The following is a 27,756-nucleotide window of genomic DNA, read 5'->3' on the forward strand; positions in this document are numbered from 1 at the left end:
TTTGATATAAACAAAAATATCATAAAAAATTAATTTCCTTTGCCTAAATAAATTCTTAAATAACACAATACTATTAGAAAAAAGTTTAAAAAATAATTCCCCATTATTAAAAGCAAACATTAAGAATAGAAAGGGCAAAACTACATTGACATTTGACATACATGATATAATACAGTTGCTTTAGTTATGGAGGGAGAGGAAGGAGCCACAGGGCATGGCTCAGGTAGTAAACTCGTCCATTGGGTGTGCCTCTCACGAGGTCAGTCTTTGCACCTCCCGGATTCGAGTTTTCCTTGGGTTCCTGAATTTACACCCTCGTGGTGCTGTGAGGCTGGTATCACGGGGCGCGGGAATAGTCTTGACTGTGTTACATCCTAGGATAATCTGGTAGATGCGGCTGAGGACACCGGCGTTATTAAACAAAAATAAAAAAAGAGGAAGGACTACACAACTAAATACGGTCGGCAGGATAACAGTACAGCGTGCTTGACTTTGCGGACCAAAGAGTGGCAGGTCAACATTTACCGGCAGCTCCGGTCAAGCGCTCAATTATTATTATTTTATTAAATTTCACTTTATGTTCTCTTTCTCCTCTACTTTCTGGTTGGATCTTTGTTGGCATTTCTGAAGATAATCTAATTTTTCTGATTAAAATGCCTTCACTCTTTGTGAATTGTGTATGGTCATTGGTCAGAGAAGCCTGAATCTGTTGTGAGTTTCTTCCCCTTTGGTGTTTCTGGGTTGAAGACGAATGGCAGTGAGTTCTACTTCTCTTGATCTTTCCTTTTTTTAGAATTGACCATGTCTCTCTGAATGTGTATGTGCTCATTTAATCAACTCCCTTTGATTTTGACATCTGGTGGGTATGTACATGGATTCCACTGAATTTCAGTGCATGATGGGCATAAATTTTATGTTATAAGGGTTTTTTTTGGGGGGGCGGGGGTTGGTGGTGGTTGTAGTTCTTTCGAGACGATATGCTTTGATATCTTTAGCCTTCCTCATAATTTGAGAGAGCATGTATTCAATAAGTTTGGAGTAAAGAATTTTCTGAGTTGGTTGGAGGATTTGGTTCAGAATTTTCCCCTATTTCAATTTTCAGGGGAATAGAAAGAGAAACTTAAGTTGACAGGTGGATGTTGCCGGTTTGGCTTTTCATTCAGTTAGTTTTTTTTTTGGAATTTAGTTTGAAGCTATTTGGTTGAAATCTCAATGCTCTGCTATTGGTGCTTTCATTTTGTGTCTACCATTTATTGTTGGGGTTTTAGACATTTAGCCTTTTGGTTCTTGGAAAATATTATGGAAAGGAAAGGAACATGTGAAGGATACTACTTTCCATATTTGGCTCTGTATAGAAAATCAATAAATATATTTTTTACTTATTGTGGTTTTAGCTTTTAGTTTTTCGTAATGTTTAATCTTATCTGAACAAATTTTAGTTCTTATTGTATTTGATATAGAGAGAAAATACAATAGAAAATTGATTTATTCTTATTTTCTTTTCCTTTCTTTTTCTCTATCAATATCTTTGATCTGAACCGAATGTTGAGGAGAAAATACTGTTGGGATCCTGGCTGAGTTGAGTTGCCCTTGAGGCTTTAATTGTTTCTTTTGGCTGCTGTTTGGGGTCACTGCCTTCATTTACAAACAGTGGATAATGGAGTTGCATGAGTTATTCCTTGTCATTTTTATAGAGCAATATTGATCAGGAGGGCACAGTTTCCTATACATGATTACTGGTAGAATGGATATATTTTTTATAAGGAAAGAAAATTCATTAAAGGGCATCAAGGGGAGCCATCCTAGTACAAACAAACAGAAGGAAGAACCACACTGGGCCAGGATCCCAAGAGTATTTTCTCAGTCAGGATCCCAACAGAATTTTTTGAATATCAAAAAATTCAAGGATTACATGACTTTCATTCAGAAACAAACCACTGAGCCAATTAGAAACAGTAGCAATCCATTTATCTTTGACAACATGAAGGGCATTAGCTGATCCTTAGAAAGCTCTCCTGTTTCCGTCCCTCTATACCAACCAAAAGGTGGCAAGGGGAATGAGATAAAGAGCTTTCCTCCTTTCTTTGCTAGTGTGGATACCTTCCCACCCCATAGCTTACCCTGCACTTTACTGGCAGTAACCACTGTTGCCTGATACGGGAAATGGCCAAAAAACTTTAGTCTAGGAGCGATGTGCTCAGATGATTCAGCTTATTCTAGACATAAGTAGCACCTACTAACTAGAGGCAAGCCCTTTTTTTTTTGGAGGTTTTCAATGGCAAGAATCCTTCTGAGAGCTGCCTCCTACATGAAGAAAGCAACTTTGTGGGGGCTGCAGTTCTCCAGATAGGCTTCGCGGGGGGTTCCGCGGCGGGGGGGGGGGGGTGTGGATGGGGAGAGAGACTGCAGCTGGTTTTCCAAAAGAAAAGTCAGATAATTGTACAAGGGTCTGACTGTAAAGTTTCCATTTTTTGTCCAGGGTCCACTTGGGTTGATTGGTAGTGTCCCGACATTGGATTTTATATAGGTTACCGTAAAATTCTAAAAAATAATCTCCTATTTCCCAATTGAAAACATTCCTAGCTGGGGGAATGTTCCAGGAAGTTCCATGGTTTGTGAGCTTGAGGTGTTTGCTAAAAAATTTTTATCACAGGCTAGCCTGAAGATGGAAGGGTATTTTGTGCTAAGAGGAGACTTGCACACCAAGTATCATGCCAAAAGAAAACATTCTCCCCATTCCCCACTTGGAAATGAATGAGAGCAAAAAAATCCCATTCTCTCCTGATGAATTTCCAAACACCAACACTGTGAGGGTTTCTGTGCATATAGTATTAGGGTTTCTTTGACCTATATCATATGCACACCTCTGGTTAAGATATGTATTACTGAATTCTGGGCAAAAAGGAATTTACGTTCATGTTTTGTCAGATCTATTCTTCCTTACAGACATAGCATCTGCATGAGAATTCTATATATGTTTTTTGAAAAGGATAGAAATGCTATTGCTTGTTGTATGGCCTGTTTATGTTTTTCATTTAAATTTTAATTCAGTTTCATCGGAGGAGAAAGAAAGGTTTACTCTGCTCCTGGTTTCTCCTTATTGCTTAAAACATATTTGTCCTCTTGTAGCTTTAATTTGATTAGGCTGATGTGGTATAAATTTCAAAGATGGATTGTGGAAGTGGGAATGTAAGTTTGTTAGAGCTGCAATTAATTGGAATTCCTGAAAATAACATTCTTTAGTGGCCAGAAAGGGTTGTCTTTTGTAGGGTTATATAATGCTGGAGAAGAGCAAAAATGTAGTAAAAATATGTTGATTGATCTAAAATCCTGTGACTAGGCAACAAATATTTCAAATTGAGACGGTGAAATGGTAACCCATAAGTCGTGAATGTAGTTTTTATGATTGCACATAGGTCTGACCTATCTCACTGTAGTCCTCCTCTTTTGTTTATAAACAAGGGGCAGTTGGTCTAATTATCCTGGTTTTCCATGTGAACAGTACCTGAGACGCAATACATGTTACATTACATACATGCTGAGGGACTCAGGTTTTGTTTTTGTACATGTAATGCTCATCAATATCAGAAAATTTAGTGAATATTGTGCAAGAGGGTGAGGTGATGCGGATGAGGAGATTCTGCATATTTTTGAGGATTGAGTTGTAGAGTAGGTGGAAGACTTCTCACCTTGTCTTTCTTGGTGTGCAAGTCTTTTAACATTAATGTTATCTGTGGTTTCAACATATTTAAGATTTTAGTTTCTGGCATGGAAAACTGGGTAAATTTTATTGGTATCCTAAATAATCTTTCCATCTAGGATTCAGTTACTAAGAAATTTTAGGACTAAATGAAATTATAGAAAAAAGAAATAAAAAAAATCTCAAAAAGTCATTGTCTTGAATGGGAAGATAGCTTTGGTCTTGGCCAGCCCCTCCTCCTTCACCTAGGCCTAGTTTTGTACATAGCAAGAAAATAGAAGGTCTTGTTCTCGCTAGGGTTGCTAGGATTAAGAATGATTTTTGAGCTTGGGGACTGGTAAGTGGTAACTGTGGTAGCATGAATGAATTGAACAATTATATCTTGTCTCCCATATGGAGTTTGTCAAGGTAGCAACCATGGTCTTAAATTTCAACAAAATTCCATCAAATTTTTACTTTCCATCACCCTCAAAATAGAAATGGCAGTCAGTTTCCATCTTACAAAAAATTTCCGTCGAAATTTTAATGAACCATATGAAGTTTATCAAAATCTTGAAATTTTAGCAAAACTTGTTGAAATATAAACTATAGAAAGAAACATCCTTGGAATTGGAATATGAGACCTACACAGTGAAATTTATTTCGCAATTTATCTTTTTTGTTTTTATTTATTTTATTGAATCCAAAGATTATTATGAGGGAATTTGAATGAAAAATTAAACTTAGATATTAGCGATAACATTTTGTTTCATCATTTATGTCTAAATTATCTTTGTTTTTATAGTAAATAATATTTAAATAATTGATAAATTTCAATTATATTAACTAAATATGTGTAGTACTAATATTATATTACAACTACTACACCTTGTTGAATAATTGGGGAAAATGGAATGCCTAATGATAGGTCAAGTACATACCATGACCATAAGACACTTAGTAACTCTCACTAATTAACATAACACTAACACAATAATAATGCTAAATGACTAAAATAACAATCAACACTCCTCCTCAGGTTGGAATATATATATCATATGCTCATAGCTTGTTACAAATGAATTTTACACGAGACCCCCAAGACTTTAGCAAATAAATCAACAAGCTGCAAATCAGACTTCACTTAGGTGGTGATAATGAGCTTTTGCACTAGTTTCTCCCAAACAAAGCAGCAATCAACTTCAATGTGTTTGGTCTACTCATGGAAGACTGATTTGGAGGCAATATGAATGGCAGCTTGATTATCACACATCAAGTCCAAAGACTGAGAATGTAGAAAACCCAATTCTTCCAACATTTTCTTCAGCCAAACAAGTTCACATGTAGTGTGAGCCATGACTCTATACTCTCACTTAGCACTTGACCTGGCCACTAGCCATCATTGTTTGTTTTTACTTCTCCAAGAAACCAAATTACCACTAACAAAGATTCAGTACCCAATTGTGTATCTTCTATCGAAGGTGACCCGACCTAATCAGCATCAATATATCCCTGAATATGAGTGTGACCTCTATCCTAGTATAAGAGACCTCTCTTAGGTGCACCTTTGAGATATCTCTAGATGCACATTATTGCATCCTAATGACTTGTTCTGGGAGAATTGAGAAACTAACTCAAAACACTTGTTGTGAAAGATATATTTGGCTGAGTGACCATGATAGTTTACCTTTCCAACAAGTCTCCATGGTTGGACAGCAAATCACTCATATCTAGCACTAACTTACATAGCTATATCAATGGGTTTGGGTCCAAGCATCCTAGACTCATTTAAAAAAGATAAAAAAACATACTTCCTTTATAATAAGACAATTCTTGTACAAAATCTCGATACTTCTATACCCAAGAAGTGCTTCAATGGTCCCAAATCCTTAGTTTTAAACTTAGTTTGCAGGAAATGCTTTAGGCTTTGGATTCTTTGATCATCATCATCAATAATCACAATACCATCCACATAAAAAATAAGCAGAATCCTGTTGGATGGAGTACGATGATAAAATATAGAATGATCTATTGCACACCATCGAGGGCCAAACTCAAGTACTACAACATTGAATCGACCAAACCATGCCCTAGAAGACTATTTTAAACCATATATTGACTTCTTGAGCTAGAAAGCTAAGCTTGACTCTCCTTGAGTAATAAGCCCAAGTGGCTGCTCCATATAGACCTCCTCCTAAAGATCACCGTGTAGGAGAGAATTCTTCACATATAACTGGTGTAGAGACTAGTGATAGGTGGTGGCTAAGGAGATGAACAAACGTATTGAGGCAAGTTTGGCAATAGAGGAGAATTGTTGACTTTGGTGTGATTCCAAGAGGTGGGGTGAATTGAGTTTTAAAACATTTCGGCTAATTTAAACATTTACATTGATTCACCATAGTTCATATCCCATTCATAATATAAACGTGTATGTAAATTAATAAAGCGATAAATGCAGACATACAGGTAGAACATATCTCATTTGAAATAGAGATGTGCATGCAAATAATTATAACTATAAATGAAAGCATACACGTGCAGAAATTTAAGTGCATAAAGATAAATGAGATAGAGAGAGAGCGACACAAGATTTGTTATCGAGGTTCGACCAAACCAGCCTACGTCCCCGCCTTGAGCATACCCCTCAAGGATTCTACTAACCCTGCTCACTTAAACGGGCGGAGTAAAAGCCGTTTCAACCTCTCCTTATGGGGCAAGATAAACCTTAGCTCAATTACAAGGTTGAACCCAACTTGTCTCTCTTACAGGGCAGAAACTCCCCAACTCAATTTCCGGGCTGAACCTAATCGGTCTCACGTATGGGGTTGAGACTCTTTAATTCAATTTACGGGATGAACCCAATCAATCTATTAAAAGCCATTTTGTGCATAATACAATGCTTCTAAATACAAGTATGGATGTACACATTAAAAACTCTAATGCACGAGTATGATATGAAATTAATGCTCAGTAGAGTAAGGGTGTTTTCAAAATAATTGTGCAATCTTTGAGTATGATATATAAATGAAATTTTTGCACAAATGAAAAGTATATGATCTTTGATTTAGAATAGAGTATGCAATAAAATACTTCAAAGATCTTAAAACCTACAAAAAGTTTCTCCCAAAATATTTATTAGGAAAATAATCGGGAGAAACCAAGATTTACTCTCAATAATGATTTTAAAATAATGAAAGAATTTGTGAGAGTAAAATGCTTTTGATAAAATAAATGCCCAATCAAAAAATGAATACACTCTTTCAAATGATTTTACAAAGAGTAATAAAGAGAGTTTGAGAGTAAAAAATTTAACCCCAAAATGATTTTTGAAATAAAAGTGTATGTGGGGGAACTTTGATTAAGTGAAAAATTTTAGAGAAAATATTTGTTAATCAAAGTTACTAATTCAAGCAAATGAAGGGGTATTTATAGTTTTTCTGAAAAATATGACCGTTGGGGATATATTGGGGATTTTGAAAAAATTTAATTAAATTTTAACCCTAATTACCGCTGTTAATTCTTGGCAACCCGAGAGATTTGGTTGCTCGGTCCTTAAGGTCGGTCGCCCAAACAGACACAAAGCCTGTATTGGGTTCCGGTGGCTGTAGGTGAGTCAAGTTAGTTGAAGTCAAGGCAATTTCCTAACTTTCGTAGGTTCGGGCGCTCGGTTCTTTGTTCGGTTTTCTGTGCCTCACAATTCGGTCGCCCGAGATGATTTTGAACTATAAGTTCGGGCGGTCGGTGCCAGTGGAACAATCAATGATCAGGGTTCAGTCGACCGTGGATGATACGTTCCTTTTTTTTTGGTCGCCCAAGGCTTAGTCAACAGTTTGACTTTTTGGCCAACAAAGTGTTCGGTTGACCGAGGGCTATAACACATAAATTGGTCAGTCACCCGAGGCATTTAATTAAATCTAAAAACCCAACGTCGGTCGATCGAAGTCTGTCCTAAGGTTAGGCTGTCTATGGCCTATCTGATTATTAAGTCATATCATGCAGTATGTATGCATTTATTACAGACCAAAATATAAAAACCTAAATGCATATACAAATTAAATCAAATATGTCTTCTTCTTTGCTTTCCTGACATCATGGAATGCGCCCAAGTATATAGTCTTTACGTCCTTCAAGGCTTCCATTGCCAGTTTCCTTATGTGTGTGTTGAATTATAACCTGTTCAATCACTAAATACACACATAAGTAACTTGTGCTTTGTTTGCATCAAAACAGGGATTGGACTCAAAAAGCCAACAAGAATGTGTTTGAATATTCCAAACCATATGCCTGAGTATATCCCTTAGCAACAAGGTGGGTCTTTGATCGAGGCATGGAACCATCTAGATTGACCATCCTGGTTTACACCCAATGACAACCAACCATAGACTTACCAAGAGGAAGAGGTACCAACTCCCAAGTATCATTATCCCATAGTGCATGCATCTCTTCTATCATTGCATTCCTCCACCCAGAATGGGACATGGTTTCAAAATAGGCTTTGGAAGAGCAACAGAAAATAGAGTACTAACAAAATTGTAGTATGAGGTTGACAAGAATGCATAACAAAAAGTTAGAGATTGTAACAAATCATAAATGGAGGGATTCAAGTACTACTTGATGAATTTAGGCCAGAAACATGTCTAAAATTAGCTTCACACACCAACATGTGGGGTTGGCCTTGGCAGCCTCCAACCGGCATGTGAGGGCGGCGCATGGGGGAGTGTCTTGAGGTGGGATTTCTGTTTGTTTGGGGGGGGGGGGGGGAGAGATAGGCAGTGTCCATGGGTGACTATGATGTTGCTTTTGCAAAATCTGTAGTGGTTTTTGTGTTCCTGAACTGGTAGTGTCGCCCAGGAAATTTGTGGTGACTGCTCTGGCTTCTGGAATCTGGTGGCTGTTTTTCAGGGCTATAGTGTTGATTGAAATTGGTCTATGATGGTATATGTGCAGAAGATTTAGAGTTTTAGGCTTTGCTTTTGATGGTGGCTGTGACAATTGGGCTTTAGATCTCAGAATCATGCTCTGACACCATGTTAGAATACCACTTTGTCTAAAAGCTTAAGTTGTGGCTTGTGGGCCAACCATGTATATCGGACCTTGACACTCCAACACAATAATTTTTTAACAAACTTACATTAACCTCGGGAAACAAGAATGGAACCCAGGACCTCTTGGCAACCATGGCACTAATACCATGTTGAATAATTAGGTAAAAAATGGAAGACCTAATCACAATGGTAGGTCTCTCCCTCTATTTATAGTATATGTAAAGTACATTCCAATGACTATAATACCCTTACTAACTCTCACTTATTAACATAACACTAACACAATAATAATACAAAATGACTAAAATAACCATCAACACACCTCATACACAATATACCTGTAATTGATTATTTTGTTTATAATGTATTAGTTCTAAAACTTGCATTAGCATGTCTATTAAATATTTCTAAAGTTTAATAAACGAATTACATGCTTTACTACAAATTTCTATCATTTTTAAAATTGAAATTAAAATTGGTATCAAAATCGAAATTTCTATACTTTTGGAGTGTTGATTTTAATTGAAATCGAATTTTAAGACCTTGTTGGCGACCACTGAACTCTTCTGTGAAATCATCTAAAATATAAATTTATGGTTAGGTGGAAAAGCAGAAGTTTAATTTTGGGAGGACCTATGATGAAATGAGGATCTATTAAAAAGTTTTAATTCCAATTTCACTACCAGTGGATAACAAACTTTTTCTCTTCCTATTCTACCACTTTGTGGGCATAAACTAAAGTGTTTCATACCTCTAGAGGAAATTCAGTATCTCGTACTTGTTAGCCTTGGTTGACTGACGCTCAATCTGTGAAAACCACTGGAAAAGGAAGCCATATTTACAGACTAGCTGATGCAGTTTTGCACATAAATCCTTTCCTGCCATCCCTGCCAACCATTCTTAATAATGTGCTCAACCATTCTTAGTAATGTGCTATTTATGCAATGTCAGCAATGTAATTTAGTTGTTTCATCTTATGTTCTGGAGAAAGCACTTGCCATTATAAAAGCATGCTTATTTTGTGTGATAGGAATGCTGTCTCTGTATACCAACCGAAATGAAAACTGGAATGAGTTGGATTAAATTGCCAGATATTGTTTATGGTCCATCTAGTTCAGTTTGCTGGGAAATGATACATTATTCTCAGAACTTTCCCTAGTTTTCCATTGGTATCCTAAGAAGTGCTACTACCAGGCTAACAGCAGCCTAGAGGTGTTTGCCATTAAGTGCATCTTCTTTCCTGCGTTATATTGTCCTGACAGTCCAAATGTGTTCGTGTTGTTGGTTCCCTTTTTTTTCAAGAAAAATAATTCGAAATGTTTTGTTCATTCTTTATCCCACTATGCCTTTTATTATTGGTGCTTGAATTATGAGACCCAAACTTCTTGTATTCTTGTTTTTGTTTTTGCTTTTATTCTTTTTCTTTCTTTCTTTCTTTTTGGAAAGGTGCAAAAGCCAATGGTATATGAGGTGTTTTAACTGCCTTTTGATGCTTTGCCTTTTGGATCAAAAGCAAACTGCTTCTACAACCAGAGAAACTATTCTCATGTCTCGTGATATTGCATTCAAAATCTACATTCTTGGTCTTGCAACGGAAAAATGGGGAGACTAGGCGTACGAGTTAGAAAAGATGTCTCTGTATGAGAGAAATTCTTTATTGAGTCTTTGCTTGTTCATTCCAAACAAAGTGAACTGATAGTCCAGAAGATGCAGATAAAAAGCCAAAGAAAAATTTTCCCTTTATGTATATCACAGGCAAGACTTAGGGCCCATTTGAAGCAACCATGTTGTTTGGGTAAAGGAAAATAAGAAAGAAATTCATTTTCCATTGTATTTTCTCCCTATATCAAATACTACTAAAAATGAAAAAAATTTCTAATATGATTAAAAATTAGAAAAAATCAAATGTTAATCATGTGTAATATCAAATTTTCATTCATTTATTTGGTATATTTTTTTATTTTCTTTCTCACTTTCCTTGGAACCCATGCATGAAAAAGTAGAATACTTTTGTATTTTCCTTTCCTTTTGCCAAATATTTTTCAAGTACCAAACAGGCTTCTAGGGTTTTGGGTAAATTGTTGTTGGTTTCTTGACCTTACCAGGACTTGAACCTTGGCTTCCTTTGTAATACGGATGCACGAATCGAAATGTTTTTCTTCTTATTCTTTAAGTTTTAATTCTTAATTTATTAGATATGGCTTTGCTCGTGCTTGTATAACTCACAACTTTTCTCTTGTGTAAATAGTTGAAAAACATTTTCATGTGGTTAGCTGGCAGATTGTGGGCCAACAATGTATGTCAAGCTTAACACTCTTTGCATGTGCAGTCTGATGGCATGTGGATAGATAAACAAATGATAAGTAACTCCCACATGGAATGCAATAATTGTTAAACGCCACACAATAAATGCAGGCAACAAGACTAGAACGAGAACCTTTTGGCAACTTGGCCTTGATACCATGTTAGATTACCACTTTACCTAAAAGCTTAAGTTAGATTGTGGGCCAGCAATGTATATCAAGATTTGACACAATTGTTTTAATCTTGCATTATTATTTTGCTTTAAATGTAAATTAACATTGAAGGCAAACACATATAAAGCTCTTGTAGGGAATAAAAAAGAAAGCAGAAAAATGTGTCTCCTTTCTTCGATGCACAATAGATTGGTCTTTTTTAAGCAAATAACATTGCTTCTTCCTAAATCCTAACCACCCAATTTTTGATGCATAGTAACATTTCAACTGCTATCCAAAATAGTGGGATAAAAGCCAGCTGCTAGTATGTTAGTAGTAGCAGTAACATTTCTATTGCTAATCCTTCTTGTGTTGAGGTTAATGTCCTCTATTTTACATGTCATTCCCATAACCCAGAAAAGGAGGGGGTTCCAATAGGCTGACAACTAGTGTAAAACTTGTGATCTTACACATCTTATGCGAATGGTGGAAAAATCAGTTTTATCGGTGCTATTGGATGAGCATGGTGCCATTGTTATGGTAATAATGATATGAGATGATTGAGGGTGAGCATAGGCGGTCTGGCATCTGTTAAAGAAAAACTTTGAGCAATGAAGGAAAGAAAAATGGATACATATCAATTTTTTGCCCATTTTGTAGCAAGATCTGTGTCCTATAACACATGCGTGCACAACACACTTATTGATACATAAAAAACTGTGGACACAGGACAGTTGTTTGTAGTTCTTTATGCACTCACTATTTTCTAGTACCGAACAAGAATTGAGCTTCTGAAGACATGGCTAAACTCATTTAGACATTGCTCTCAACTCATCTCTTTTTTTTGAGTTTATTTTTTTGTATTGAATTAATTTTACTTTTTTTTTTTCCTGGTTCATCACAGCAACGTTCATCTGTGCCAAAGTTTGGAAATTGGGAAAGTGAAGAAAATGTCCCTTACACGGCTTATTTTGAAAAGGCAAGGAAGGATAAAGGTGGCAGAAAGATGGACCCAAATGACTCTCAAAGTGACTCTGATATGCTCTCTAAGAGTACACATCCAGTTCAAGCCCCTCCCTTTCAAACAGAAGTGAAGCCAGAAGCACCAAAAGGTTCTGAAGCAGTAAGGTCAAGGCATGAGCGTCGAATCAGCCGAGAAGATGTTGAACTAAGGAGGCTAACTGAATCTCCATTGCATCATGACCATATGGGCCGGAGGCCTGTCAATGACTTGTCTCATCAAAGTCAAGGGGGTGTTAGATATGGAAGCAGTAAGACTGAAACAGAAGGACCAAAGGTCTCTGAAGCATTAAGGCCGAATCATGAACGAAGATCAAGCAAGGAAGATGGTGATGTGAGGATTCCCATCGATCCTGTGTTGCACCATGATGCTGCTGGCCGGGGAGCATCTGCTGACTGGCCTCACCAACGTCATGGTAGGGTAGGCTCAGGTGATAACCCCAAAAAGGTTGTGCGGCAGGGTGCTGGATCTGATCGCAGCGTCGAACACTCGCCACTACATCCACACCACCAGGCGAGGGTTGGAGGCAAAGGCAGTGGAGTGTCCTCTCCTTCATGGGAGAGAAAGGGTTCATCTGAAGGGAGCAGCCATGGCTTAGGTTCCTCTACTCCTGGAAGGTCCCGACTGAGATCAGGTGCTCGTGGTGATGAAACGGTAACTCTTTACTCTCTTTATGATTATAAAAATTCTCAACTAATTTTCATTAATTCTGACAATTATCTGCACCTTTATATTGGAGAACAAGTAATTTGGAACCAAATGAAACTGCTAAAGGTGAAGTAATTTGGTACAATGTTTCCAATGCCCAACCAAAATTTGGAGCTCTTATTTCTTGGTTGTGATATCTAAGCAGTTGACAGGAGGATTTGGAAGAAATCAAGCAGAGGGCAGGATATAAGAGATTTTTGACTAAGCTCATTGAACTCCATCAAATATGGTGTTTTTTTTTTTCCCTGAATTCATATTTGCAGGACCATTTTTGTAGCTCTTGGAATTTTATAATTATTCATTTTTAATTGTGAATCTCTGAAATGTGCTGTTGAAAACTTTAAATTTTTTTTTTTTTATTGAATCCCATAAAATCAGAAAGGGCAATATTGTGTTTTTAAATTTTTCATCAGGGTTTAAGTTAGCAAATGGATGGAAGCTTGTAAGAGGCTGGCAAATGGAACTGTTAAATGTTTACTGAACTCCCTTGGCAGTTGGATTGTTCTTACATCTCACCTTCTTTTTCATTACAAATTTTTAATGAAATCTTCCACACTGATCTTTCAAGGAATGTTTAAAGGATTATGATGTTAGTTCTGATGTGGCAGCCTGATCACAATGCGGCTGTTCCGAAATTTGGCGATTGGGATGAGACCAATCCAGCTTCTGCCGACGGGTACACTCATATTTTCAACAAAGTGCGGGAGGAGAGGCAAAGTGGAACAGGGAAGGTACCAATCATGTCGACAGACACTTATTATCCCAATGGTCAGAAGCATGGTCCTAATCGTGGTTCCAAGGTCTGTGGAACCTTTATACTAGTATTTTTACATCTTATAATTGTTGCAGTTGACACGAAAGTAGCCAATGAAAATGCCTAACATTGCAGTCTGTACAGTGTCCAAGTCATTTATTTGAAATAATGCAGAGATACTTTTTTCCTTTACTCCTTTGTTGGTTGCAACAACCTACGACTGTTCTTTTTGGCTCTTTAATTTTTCTGCTTTTGCAAATATTCTGAACTCTCTCTCTCTCTCTGGCAGAAGAGCTGCTGCTTTCCATGGGGTCGAAAATGAAATTTTTTACATGTGGATGAACAGAAAGTGTCTGAGGTGTGTATATTATATATGTAGCTTTGAAGGTTGCCTTTGTATAGGATTACATTGTAGTAGTTCATTCATTGTCATATGCTTTCTATGACAAGAAAGGATGTTTACCCATGACATCTTTTTTCATATTCTTCTGTTAGTTTGTGTGGCTATAATTCTATATATGTTTTGTTGACCAATTATTTTTAAGTTTATTTTTGGTGGAGGAACTCTGTGGTTCTTGATTCTTTTATTATACTACTTGATTTTAGCGTAGGATCCATGGACAAATGCAATTTGATAATATCGAATTGACTACATAATCAATGATGTATTACAATTTAGTTACTAATATCTCTACAATAAGAACATGATTCATTATCTTATCCATGGTGCAGTTCTATTTAAAAATTAACAAGTATGAATATGATGCAATATCTATTTTTTTTACATTAAATTTAAATACATAATTGGGCACGTTAAGATTGAGCCCATCACCTGTCCTTCAAATGTGCATTAAGAACTTTAATTTGATTGATGGAAAAAAAAAAATAGTAATATCTAAAATTGTGGATCAATGATAACGTTTGTTGTTAAACTATGATGTTTGGAGTTCATTTTTTTGTTCAAGTATTTATTTGATCATATAATAACTAAATATATAAAAGAAAAAGTGATTCAATAATGACATAATGATAACAAATCAATATTAGTTGGTGTAAACATTTCTATATGTTGTGCATATTTTATGGTATGAAGTATAAAACATATTAATGGATAATACTTTCATTCTGAAGCATCACTGAGTGCTTGTTTGCTTTTATATATTAAGAAGAAAGTAAAAGAGAGATAACTATACAAGAGGAAGTGAATATCAATTGGTGTACTTAGCTTACAATTTCGAGATGTATATATAGTTATACAAGAGAGGGAGGTTATCCTAAACAAGAGAGTGAGGTTATCCTAATATTCTAATATGGGACTAAAAACTATACACTATGTTCAATACTTCCCCTCAAGCTGAAACAAAGATGTTGACATGTTGAAGTTTGGAGAGAGCAATCTGTAATAATCTTGGGCCAAAAGACTTGGTGAAGACATCAGCAACCTGGCCTTTGGAGGAGATAAAGTGCGGAGAGATAATCCCAGAATGAACTTTTTCTCTAATGAAGTGAATGTCTACCTCAATATGCTTGGTCCACTTATGCATAACTGAATCAGAAGAGAGAGATATAGCAGACTTGTTGTCAGAAAACAACAAAAAAGAGTCTGTCACAGGAAAACAAATCTCAAATAGGAGAGAGCATAGCCACAGGATCTCACAGGTACCTTGTGCCATAGCACAGTACTCAGCCTCAGCAGAAGAAAGTGAAACCACCGCCTGCTTCTTACTCTTCCAAGAAAGAAGATGATCACCTTTGAAAGTACAAATACCTGAGGTAGATCCTCTGTCAGTCTTAGACCCAACATAGTCAGCATCAGTAAACATGGAAAGACCTGGTTGTATTCGAGATGAATAGAATAATCCCAGTCCAGGTGAGGCCTTCGCATACCATAAGATGTGATAGACGACATCAAGATGTGAAGTCCAGGGAGAATGCATGAATTGACTTATTAGGCGTACTGCATAGGCCAAATCAGGCAGAGTGTTGGTCAAATAGATGAGGTGACCAACAAGTCTCTGATACACTGAAGGGCCTGTCAATAGATCACCAGACTCTGTAGAAAGGGAAATATTACAATCCAGGGGCGTAGAAGCAGACCGACATCCCAACATACCAGTGTCCATAAGGAGATCTAGGGCGTATTTCCAGAGAGAGGGAAATGCCTTACGGGAGCGTGTTATCTCAATGCCTAAGAAATACTTGAGAGGTCCCAGATCATTGATGTCAAAGGTGTCCCCTAAGTCCTTTATAATCTGAGCAATTCCAGGAAAATCATTACCTTTAACAATAATATCATCCACATAGACATAGATAATGATGCAAGGACCATGGGAGAGATGCCTAATAAAGTGAGTGTGGTATGACTGGCATTGAATAAATCCCATAGAGAGAACAACATCACTAAATCTTCTGAACCATGCACGAGGTGATTGCTTAAGCCCATATAAGGACTTGCGCAATTTACACACCTTTCCAGAATACTCCCCATGAGCAAAAAAACTGGGAGGGGGATCCATGTAAATATTATAAATAAGATCACTATTCAAGAAGGCGTTCTTGACATCAAGCTGATATAAAAGCCAAGTGAAAGAAGCCGCCAAAGAGATCAGGAGGTGAATTGTAGTAAGCTTTGCCATAGGAGCAAATGTAGCATGAAAGTCCTAATCTGGAATCTGTGTAAAACCCTTGGCCACCAAGTGGGCTTTATACCTATCAACGGTACCATCTGCAAGATTCTTAACTATGAACACCCATTTATAGCCCATCGTGCGTGCACTTGAAGGAAGGGGAACAAGATCCCAAGTATGCTGCCGCTGTAGAGCTTCCATCTCAGTACGCATGGCTGCAACCCGTTTGGGGTCCTAGAGTGCCTCATGAGCTAAGCGAGGTATGATAATAGCATCAACCTGTCTAAAAAAGGCTCGATAACTCGAGGAAATATCTTGATAAGAAAGATACTGGGAGATAGGGTAGTCAGTAGAACAGCTAAAGAAAGTCTATTAGGAGCTCAACGAATTTGAGAAGGATACCGTGAGGAGGGAACAAGGGGATCAGGGACTATAGGAGACATACCTAAGCTCAGTGAAGATGCTGGCAAAGGCTCCAAAGGGCGTGGTTGGCGAGTGTAAACATGTGGAATGAGAGAGATATGGTCTTGCCCAGTGGGGGCAGAGGTAGGAGGCTCAGAAGATGAAGATGACACTGAAGAAAAGGGCACTGGTACAGATGGGTGAAAGATAGGCTCAGGTCGAGGAAGTGGAGATGGCACTGGCGGAGATATGGAAGGAGAGGAGTCAATGTAGAAGGGGGTAGACTCATGGAACGTGACATCGAGAGGGTGATAAGTGTGCCGACCAACAGGATCATAACAACGATATCCCTTAGACATAGAGGAATATCCTAGAAAAATGCCCTAGATGACCTTATCATCAAGCTTGGTCCAAGGAGGACTCTGGTCATGAACAAAGTAGGTGCATCCAAACACTCCAGGAAGAAGGAAGAAAAGGGACCTGTCAGGATGCAGAAGATGAAGTGGAGCAGAATTCTACAATGCACAACTTGAGGTACGATTGAGAAGATAGACTGCAGTGAGAACGGCGTGAGGCCAACACAACTTGGGGACTTGCATTCCCTGAAGAAGACAACGGACAATAGACATGATGTGGCGATTTGCGTTCAGCCGCACCATTCTGTTTAGAAGTGTTAGGCCATGTCAGATGTTGGAGAATACCCTTTTGACACAACTCAGCACAAAACTCATTACTGAGATACTCACGACTATTGTCAAACCTCAAAATACGAACCATGGTATTGTATTGAGCTTAATCTTTCGCAAGAAAGCCTGAAAATGAGTGAAAACTTCGGATTTATTTTTCATGCGGTAGACCCAGGTACAACAGGAGTAATCGTCAATAAAGGTGACATAATATCGATGTTGAGTGAGTGAGGAGACAAGGAAGGAACCCCAAATATCACTATGAACAATCTCAAAAGCTGCAAGAGAACGGTGCATACGAGACGGATAAGATGAATGAACATGTTTATATAATTCGCCAGTAGCACATTGAAAATTAAAATTCTTGCAAGCTTTGTTAAATTTTGGAAATAGCCAACACATATATTTAAAATTTGAATGTCCCAAATGGGCATGCCACAAATCCAAGGTTTTTAAAGAGAAAATAGAGGAAACATCAGAAGGCAAAATAGATGCTTGAAAACTAGAAGAGGACGCAGGATAGGAAGGCGGATCACCAAAGTAGTAGAGCTCTTCCTTTTCAAACCCTTTGCTAAAAATCTTCCTCGAACTCAGGTCCTACAAGTAACAAAAGTTGGGTAAGAAAACCACAACACTGTTATATTGTTTGGCAATACGGCTAACAAATAACAAATTATAGGAAAATTCTAGAACATAATAAACAATGAATAAAGATAGAGTCGAGGATAAACAGGCAGTGCCTTGGGTATGAATGGAATGAGAGGGACCATCGACAATGCGGACAGTACAAACCAACGAAGGGACTGGGGGGGGGGGGATATAATGAAAGATGCCTCACTAGTCAAATGGTTGTTCGGCCCTGAGTCCAGTATCCAAACGGGTGTGCCACCGAGTGTGCCAGACTTACTTAAAAAGGTAGTAGGGTTACCTACAGCAAAGGTGGCTGTAGAGGAGGATGCAGTCAGTGGAGCAGAGGCAAGGAGGCTAATATAAGACTGAAGCTGAGTAAGCTGAGCCTGGAGCTAAGAGAAATCTTGAGTAGCAGCAAGTGCAGGAGCAAGAGAAGCAGAAGGTGCAGGAAGAGATTCTACAATAGCTCCAATGTTAGAAGGTCCCCGACCTTTGCCATGGCCACGACCATGAGAAGCTTGTTTGGAGTAACGCTCTTGCAACTCATGGTGGAGAATGAAGCAACGCTCAATGGTGTGATTATTCCGTTGGCAATGCTGGCAGAATCGAGTCTTGCGGTCAACAGACCTAGCACCAGTAGGGACTGCAAGGGCAACCTGCTCGGGCACACTAGAAGAAGCAAATCCAGGGAGAAGACGTTGTCGTCGATCATCACCATCAATCATTGCAAATACCTCGTAAAAAGAGGGCACTAGGTATGTGTTCAAAATTTGAGTTCGGAGTGATTCAAACTCAGGTTTTAAACCCATCAAGAACTGATAGGTATGCTCACAATCTTGGCGCTTTGCCTCAATAGCTTCTACCTCAGTAGGAAACTCAGAAAGAGGCTTATATTGGGCGAGCTCCTCCCACTAAGACTGGAGATAGTTGAAGAAGTCAGTCACAGATAAACCCAAAGAAGTATGAGTCGCCTAGTGGAGCTCCTGATAAAGCTCAAAAATCCGAGCCTCAAACCTTGTGTGGGCGAACATTTTGGTCAAGGCAGACCAAAGGCCATGAACGATATCGTGAAACATGAACATCCTGTAGAGGCAATCTTCCATAGAAGCAAATATCCAACCCAGGATGACAATTGTCAATGGACCACTATTAGTGAGTCGAATCAATATTAGCAGGGCAAAACTCCAATCCTAACAACAACTTAGCCTTGTCACGGCCCCCAAGATATAAGTGAAAGGACTGTGACTTGGCATGAAAGTTGCCGCCATTCAAAAGAGTGCTGGTGACCTTCTGAATAGGAGCAGTCTGAGCTATAGATAAGTCAGGGCGTGGAAGGTTTTGAAAGTTAAAGAGTTGTCCCAAGAGGGGGATGAATTGGATTATTAAAATTTCTTTTAATTCTTTTTATGAATTCTTTGACCTCTTGTTAAATTATCAAACACTCAGCAAAGAACTTAATTTCTTAGTCAATCCACACTCCAATCCTTAACACAACACAAATAAATCAAAACTTAAACACTCATTCAACCAATCAATCAACATTAAAGTAATCAATCACAAAATATAATCTATAGCACTTTGACAATTTTCAACTTTTGTATGTAGCCTTATGAATTTATATAAGCCCCGTGGTTAATGGATTTGATTGCTCAATTTGCTGCACAATCAACACTCTTTTCAAAACTTTTAAATAAACTTTCAGTTAATAAGTCTTGGGTGTTGAATCAATCAACGTACTCCCTTACGGTTTTCACAATTAATATTGATCAATCAACGTACTTTCTTTCGGTTTCCGCAAATCCCTAAAAACAAATTAAGCTTTAATTTATTTAATATCTAATCCACGTAGTGTATATGATCAGAAATTAAAACACAACCACGCAGTTAATATATGCTAGAAAAGTAAAGAGAATATTGAAAGAGAGTGACACCATGTTTTTTACGAGGTTCGGCTTATCTCCAGCCCACGTCCTCGCCTTTGGCTAATACCACCAAAGGATTCCACTATGTCATTCCTTTCCAGGCGGAACAAACCTTTTACACACTCCTTCAATAGGCTAGAGCAACGCCTCTCCAAGCGATACCCCACGCTTGGTTACTCCTTCAATAGGCTAGAGCAAGACCTCTCCAAGCAATACCCCACGCTCGATCAACAATCCAACAACTTGGAATCATCAAGAAACAAGAAAAACTAGCTGCGTACAGTGACACTCTCACAAAGAGTAGATTAGTACAAATTTAATCACTATGTACTTCAATATTAAATATCAATATGAAATACAATTGAAGTTCAAAAGAATTTATCACCGAGTTTCTTCTAGATGAGAATTAGCAACTCAGAACTCAGTAGTAGGATGTTCAGCACTTCAGAAATTCAACACTTCGATTGAGCAAAGATTTGAGCAAGAGAAAGCAGCAAGATAGCTTTCAGCTTACAAACAGATTTTTCAATTCTTTTGTTCTTAGCTTTCTTGGTGTATAATTTGATTTGCAAAATCATGTATTTATAGGCTTCTAAAAGTGATTTCGTGTTGCCCAAATTTATTTGGAGTATCTTCCAAGCTTTTTGAAAATTTGAGGCACAAGAAACCTTTATTTTAAATTTAAAAAAAATAAATTTCTAACCGTTAACAGTGTTCAGACGACTGAACTATCGGGTTCAATCTTCTAATGTTCCTTAAAGCACTGAAAATTTTAGTCTGGACATAGGGTCAGACGACTAAACTGTAGGTTCAGCTTTCTGAAGTCCCAGCTTAGACAACTGAACTGAGGGTTCAGTCTTTTGAGGGTATTTTGCCTGTACAGTGTTTCAATAAATAAATCTTCAATTGAAGAAATTCTTCAGACGTCTAAAGTAAAACTCCAGTCGTCTGAGGGTGCATCTTCAGTCTTCTGAGGGTACACCTCAGTCGTTTGGGTAAACCAACTTCAGAATTTTCATTTTAGGTTTTAAAATTATTTGTACTCTCTTGCTTTAATTTCTTATAAAACATTTTGCAGGTTTTGAAATAAGATCTCTAAGTCCATAATTAACCCTAGAAGAGTTTTAAAAATATTTCAAGAGATATTTAAACAAGAAGTACTTACATAAAGACTTCTTATGATTTTTGACATTCTAAACACTGAAGTCTTCATACTTGTATTTCTTTGAGCTTTCTTACTTTGTTTTTCTTTGACTTTATCTTTTCTTCAAGCTTTAAAATACTTTAAGCTTTTTAGCAAGTCCTCCTCTTTATCATCCATGCTCTCATAATCTTCAAATTTTATTTTGACATCTTTGAATCCATGCCTTGACTCTTTAAGTTTCATTTGATCATCTTTCTTTGAAGTATAGGTTTTAAATGATCCTTATGAGCATTTGACTTTGTATTCACATACTTAAGTCCTGAAATAGCATCAGTTGACCAAATATGTTAAGTTCATCTTATTTGTTATCATTAAAACAAAATTTTAAGCCTTGTAAGGCCAACAGGTTCATAGAAGAAGAGGTGGATTTACTATCCTTGGTAGGCATATCACCGTCCTTGGTAGCCGTTGTAAAGAAGAGGAATAGGTTGCAAAAGTATAAACGCAGCAAAGCAAAGCAAGTCGCCGGAAGCCGACGGAGTCACCTGAAAAGATGCTGGAAGTCGCCAGAAAAGTCAACGAAGTCACCAGGAGAGTTGCCGGAAAGGTTGTTGGAAGTCGCTAGAAAAAGGGCACTGGAAGCCGTCGAAGTCATCGGGAAAGTCGCTGGAAAAGTTGTTGAAGTCGTCTAAAAAGCTGTCGGAAGGCACTGGGAAAGTCGTTGGAAGTCGGTGGAAAAGGGCGCCGAAAGTTGCTAGAAAAGTCGACGGAGTCACTGAGAAAATAGTAGATTGAGTTTTCTAATGTACAAGATCCACTAAAAGGGGCAAGTACAGAGCATGCGACTCAACCTACTACTAATAAAGCTTTCTAATACACAAGCTCCACATACGTGACGAGTGCAGAGCATACTGCTCAATTGAGAATCCGGACCTTAAACAAGGAACCCAACCTTGCTATGATACCAAGAAGAAAGTAAAAGAGAGAGAATTATACAAGAGGAAGTGAATATTACTTGGTATACTTAACTTACAACTTTAAGATGTATATATAACTATATAAAAGAGTAAGGTTATCCTAACATTCCAATGTGGGACTAAAAATTATACACTATGTTCAATATACTATATAAGATATCAATAATGTTTATTTTTCTTGTTACCCTCTTATTGGGTGATTACCAGGATTGAAATTTAGTAAAGATGTATAGCTCATAAAAAAGTATCTATAATTAGGTTTCTATTTATATTGAATAAGACGATAAAAAAAAGACCAGCATACGATTCACTAGAACACCACTAAGCAGTCCCCCGGCATAGACATCATTGATGCCCAGCTTGTTGCATATGTTTCTCACTCTACAATCACCACATTCTTTTTAAACATATTCAGTAACTGATCGATAGAGGATATGCAGGATGGACATGCATGTCTCACTCAAGAAAATGACAATCAACCTCAATGTGCTATGTCTTCTCATGATAAATTAAATCATTTGCAATGTAATTGACAACTTGATTATCACAATGCAAGTGCATGAGTTTCAAGATTTTGAACCCATCTTTAGCATTTGAATCTCAAACCACCCGACCTCGCTGATCTGTCTATGCTCAGCCTTTGCACTTGATTGAGCTTTAGCATTCTGCACCTTGGATCTTCCAATATCCTCCCTTCTCTCTTATTTTCCATATCTGGCTTACTACTTTCCAACTGACTCTGTCTTCCTCTTTTGTCGGTGGTCCCCAGCGACTGGAAACTTGGTATCAAAGCCATGGGGATGCAAGTGTTATGTGTTCAAGTCCTTACCTAGGTCCGTCGACTTGGATCCTTTCTGACGGAGCCCATCAAGCGAAACGGTCCATTGCATTTCATTCATTATGTTTGCAGCTATGCTGAGTTTTCCAGGGGCGCAGGGGTGGAGTCCTGTAGTGCGGACTTGACTCAACTCAACACTCTGTCTTGTATTTGTGAGTGTTTGTCAGGCTTGGACGGTTTTCTTTTATTTGTGTGAGGTTAGCAGCAAATAATACCATTATATATTCTCTTGATATCAAATATTATATAAAATTTATTTAATATAACTACATTTTAAAAAAAAAAAAAAACCAAATGCTAATGATAGGTAAAATCAAAACTTTGTTCATTAATTTGACATTTACATTGTTTATTTTTCTTTCTCACTCTATTTTATAACAAAAATGTGAAATTAGATTCTTTCAAATTTAAAAAAAAAAAAAAATTATTTTCAGGTTTTAAATGGGGTTAAGATGTTTTATAATGTCTAATGTTCTTACTCTTATCATATTTTATTTGCAATTTGACGAGTTAATTAACTTGTTGGGCTAGGACAATTTTTTTTTTTTGCATTAAAAATTAGTCTTAGATTTTATCTATTAAAAACACGAAAAAGACTATGGATGATAATTTGTCTTAGATATATCGCGAACACTCTTATTCCTGTAAAATCAATCCATATCTATTTTTTATTTTATTTTTTTTAAAAAAACTGCAATCATTTTTAACCCAAAAATCAAGTGAATGTATCTACTGCAGATACAAGACTGCAACTTTATATGTTGAGAATCTGAACTTGGTGAAGAAAAGTATAAAAAAACAGAGAAGGCAACCTCAAGATGAACATGGATGTTAATGATGTTCATCTTGCAAAGATTATGATGAAAAGGTAGAGATCCGAGGGGCTTTGTAAATATGTCTGCTAGCTGTAATCTCGATGAAATATGGAAGAGTTTAATAACATGCTGCTGCAATTTTTCTCTAATAAGATGACAATCAATCTAGATATGCTTCGTTCTCTCATGCTAAATGGGATTTGTAGCTATGGACATTGCTAATTTACTGTCAATATATAGCAAAGCGGACTATGAATGATTGATATCCAAGTCTTGTAAGGCATACAAAAGCCATTTAATTTCACATCTTGTAGTAGCAAGGGTTCGGTACTTTACCTCTACAGATGATCCACTGATGGTAACTTGTTTCTTTGATTTCCATGAAATTAATGAGTTGCCAAGAAAAATTGCAAAACCACTGACACTCCTTCGAGTATCTACACAACCTGCCCAATCACTATCTGAAAAACCCTTTAATTAAAAATATGAAGAGGATGGGAAGAAGATACCTTGCCCCAAAGTGGCCTTTAGATACCTCAATACTTGAATGGTTGCTTGATGGTGACTAATAGCAGGGTTTGCTAAAAACCGACTGAGCACTTATACATAATAGGCTAAGTTAGGCCTAGTGAGAATTAAGTAAAGTAATATGCCAATAAGTCTTCGATAACCTAATGGATCTTCATATAAATTGGTATCATTTGCTAATAACTTGAGGGTAGATTCCATAGGGCAGGCAGCAGGTTTTGATCCAGTTAAACCAGTGTCTTCAAGTATGTCAAGTATGTACTTTCGTTGGCATAAAGAGATACCAGTTTTGGACCTTGCAACTTCCAAGCCAAGAAAGTATTTCAGTTGTCCTAAGTCTTTAATAGGGAACTTTTCATCTAAAAAGGTCTTCAACCTTTCAATTTCCTAAATGCTATCACTTGCCAAGAGCACATCATCTACATAAGCTAATAAGGCCATAAAGGAACTATAAGATTTCTTAATGAACAGAGAACAGTCGGAATTACCTTGAACAAATCCATAGGAAATAAGAACATTGGATAGCTTCGCAAACCATTGCCTAGAAGCCTACTTTAAGCCATAGAGACTCTTTAAAATTCGACATACTTTCTATTCTCCTTGGACAGCCAATCTAGGAGGCAATTCCATGTATACCTCTTCATGTAAATTACCATGCAGAAATGCATTATTTACATCTAGTTGATGGAGATGCCATTATTTGATTGCAGCTACAACAAGTAGTAATCGAATGGATGTAATTTTGGCCATAAGAGAAAGTATCAAAGAAATCTAGGCCTTCTTGCTGAGTATACCCTTAAGCCACCTATGACGCCCTAATTTTCATACCATTTTTTTTCCTCTTCAATAAATAATAAATATTAATCAAACATCGGCCACGTCAAAAACTATGATACCAATTAAACATAATTTGACCCGAAGTCGGTACAGGGTAATCATTTCACCCTATACACACATTCCTAACAACAGAAGTCAATATTTACAAACCATCCAGAATACAAATACCCAGAGTTCTATACAACCATACACATCCCCAAATACCCACAATATACACTAGGAATCATATATCCCTAAACAAAACACTCACCCTATCTATCAAGGTACCAATGTGGTGACCCAGAGAAATTATAATATTTAAATAATAATAGAAGGGGAAAAGGAATAAGGGAAACAGGGCCTTGTCAATGAATTTTAGCGGGTTCGTCGACAAGAGAGCATGAGGGGCTCGTCGACGAGAAAGTACCGAGAGGATATTTTTGGCATTTCTAAATTTCGTCGACGAGAGAAGAGTTCGTCGACGAATTGTCTTCTTGACCTCGTCGACGAGATGACGTGGCTCGTCGACGAAGGCTAGAGTATAAGTAGCCCTAAACCCGATTTTCAGCTTATTTTGGCTGCATAAATTCTCTCTCTCTCTCTCTCTCTCTCTCTCTCTCTCTCTCTTCAGTTTTCCCTCCTTTTCTCTAGGATTTCGGGCCAATCTTTTGCCGGTTCGACGATCCAAGGCCACCACACACTCCTAGGGAAGTTCTCTTCAACTCTGCTAGAGTGGATCGTTGGTGGGGTTAAGTTGGAATTCATCCTAAATTCAGGATAAAGGTTTTATTCAGTATTTGACTTATTTGCAGTTGTAGAAAATGTAGTAGTCAAAGAAATACTGAATTTCTATTCTAAAAAATGTTGATTTCAAGATGTTGAATGGGGAACCCTGCGGGTGTAGGACTGATATACTCTAGGGGGCTTTTTAGAAATCAGGTAAGGGGATAAACTAAGTTAGATGTTTTTATAAAAATTATAAGTATACTTTTATAGCATTTAATTTCAGGAAAATATATGTATACATATATGCATTATGTTGGGAAATACTACTGAAAATGATGATGATATGTCTTGAATATACATAATACCCATTTTGTGTGGCATGAGTAGATTTTATAATGAATTAATGTTTTTTGGGAACATGATTTTATTATGGATTTTTATAATGAAAAACTGGCGTACCGGCCAAAAATTTTATATGATTTGCTGGTATAAGGGCCGAGTTATGGATATGATTTGCCGGCGTACAGGCCAAGCTATGGATATGTTTTGCTGGCATACGAGTCAAGCTATGAATATGTTTTGTCGGCATACGAGCCGAGTTATGGATAAGATTTGCCGACGTACGGGTTGAGTTACGGTAAAATATGAAATGCCGACTTACGAGCCGATAATTTTCATGATGTATATATATATATATATATAAGCAAAATGATATGATGATATTAACTTGACAATTATTAGTATGAAATATACGTGTATCACAGTTTGATTATATGTTATACGTTATCAGAACGTGGTTGGTTTGGTTTAGGCTAACACTTGCACGGTATTGCTGCTATGTGTTCATGATCATCATGATATTGTATTAACACTGTTGTACGGGGTTAGCGTGAGGAAAGATAGTTAATGTGGTTTTTAAGAAATGTGGACGCCCCTGGTGTACGAACTAGGTTTGATAGACCCATTGGACTTACAGACTGTACTTTTGACTTGGCAGTGGTCAGCCAACCATTGTCAGGTCCCGCCTTCGAGCCACACAACCTAGTCATGTGGGGGTAATATATGACAACAACCAGCTAACCTACTAGAGTTGTTTTCGTATTATTAATATATGAGATGAATTATGCTATGAAAATCTTGTATGTTCTGCCATGTTATGATTATACATGTTTTTCTCAGAAATGATACGAACGTATTTACTAGATATGTTTATATATGTTTTTATATATAACACGGATAAACTCATATTGCCACACACTAGTATTAGTTTATTTCTCTTACTGAGAGGTGTCTCACCCTAAAATTATACAATCATTTCAGGAGCCACAGGTAGGAGAGCGGATAAAGCTCCGCAGCATTAGAGTTCATCCGCTTTACCCTATCTAAAGGGTAAGCCTTTTTCTAGGGTTTGATGGATTTGAGGGCGACAACCCTATGCTACTTTTGGACATTTTTGGGTTATGTGTATTTCATGATATTTGTAGTGAACTCCGGTATTGTACTGATTTGGTGTTGGGGCAATATTTGATGTTATGTTTCTTGCTTCTTAGGCTTCCGTATTGTATTTCTGTTATATCTCTGGTACCCACGGGTTCAGATTTACTATGATCTGTTGGATTGGTTATAATGGATTTGTATTATTTGGAAACAAAAAATATTTATGGAAAATAAGCAGTTTGTTACAGTTTGGTATCAGAGTTTAGGTTGCTAGGTTCTATAGACTTTAAAGTGCAGCGGAAACAATACCAGAGTATAGGAAAATGATTTAAGGTTTTGTTCTACAGTCTAGAGGCAAGACTTCCATGACGGTTTCTGGAGTTTTCCTTAGGTGACGATTTCAGGAAAACTATAATAAACTATTATCGGGATATGTTCCTAGAATGTAAGATTAGGGTTAGAAATAAGTTATGAGTGTTGAGATAAAAGGCTAAGTTAAGTGGGTAAATTATAAGGATAGGATTACTGAGTTACGTTTTCTGTTT

At 37.3% G+C, this 27,756-nt stretch overlaps 1 protein-coding gene across 5 annotated transcripts; it reads left to right on the forward strand.

The window, feature by feature from the left end:
- The first annotated feature begins 457 nt into the window (after nt 1–457).
- On the forward strand, nt 458–27,458 carry LOC131150734 (RPM1-interacting protein 4-like). Of its 5 annotated transcripts, none has more exons than XM_058101653.1 (5): nt 553–757; nt 12,085–12,855; nt 13,518–13,709; nt 13,953–14,021; nt 27,095–27,458. In XM_058101653.1, exons 1-4 carry the CDS (start codon nt 752–754, stop codon nt 13,983–13,985), a joined length of 1,002 nt encoding a protein of 333 aa, XP_057957636.1. In that variant the 5' UTR covers nt 553–751; the 3' UTR covers nt 13,986–14,021; nt 27,095–27,458. The 5 variants fall into 5 exon arrangements, with proteins under 5 accessions (XP_057957635.1, XP_057957633.1, XP_057957636.1 ...); XM_058101651.1 differs by lacking the exon at nt 27,095–27,458 and adding an exon at nt 22,821–23,129; XM_058101654.1 differs by lacking the exon at nt 27,095–27,458 and adding an exon at nt 21,481–22,177.
- The last annotated feature ends 298 nt before the right edge of the window (nt 27,459–27,756 follow it).

This window comes from Malania oleifera, chromosome 3, assembly GCF_029873635.1.
Source record: "Malania oleifera isolate guangnan ecotype guangnan chromosome 3, ASM2987363v1, whole genome shotgun sequence".
NCBI classification, from domain to species: domain Eukaryota; kingdom Viridiplantae; phylum Streptophyta; class Magnoliopsida; order Santalales; family Ximeniaceae; genus Malania; species Malania oleifera.

Bases quoted from the DNA above. Each gene is read 5' to 3' on its own strand.
- LOC131150734 (XM_058101650.1), top strand. The intron at 12,856-13,517 runs GTAACTCTTTAC...CTGATGTGGCAG, and splicing joins GTGCTCGTGGTGATGAAACG to CCTGATCACAATGCGGCTGT.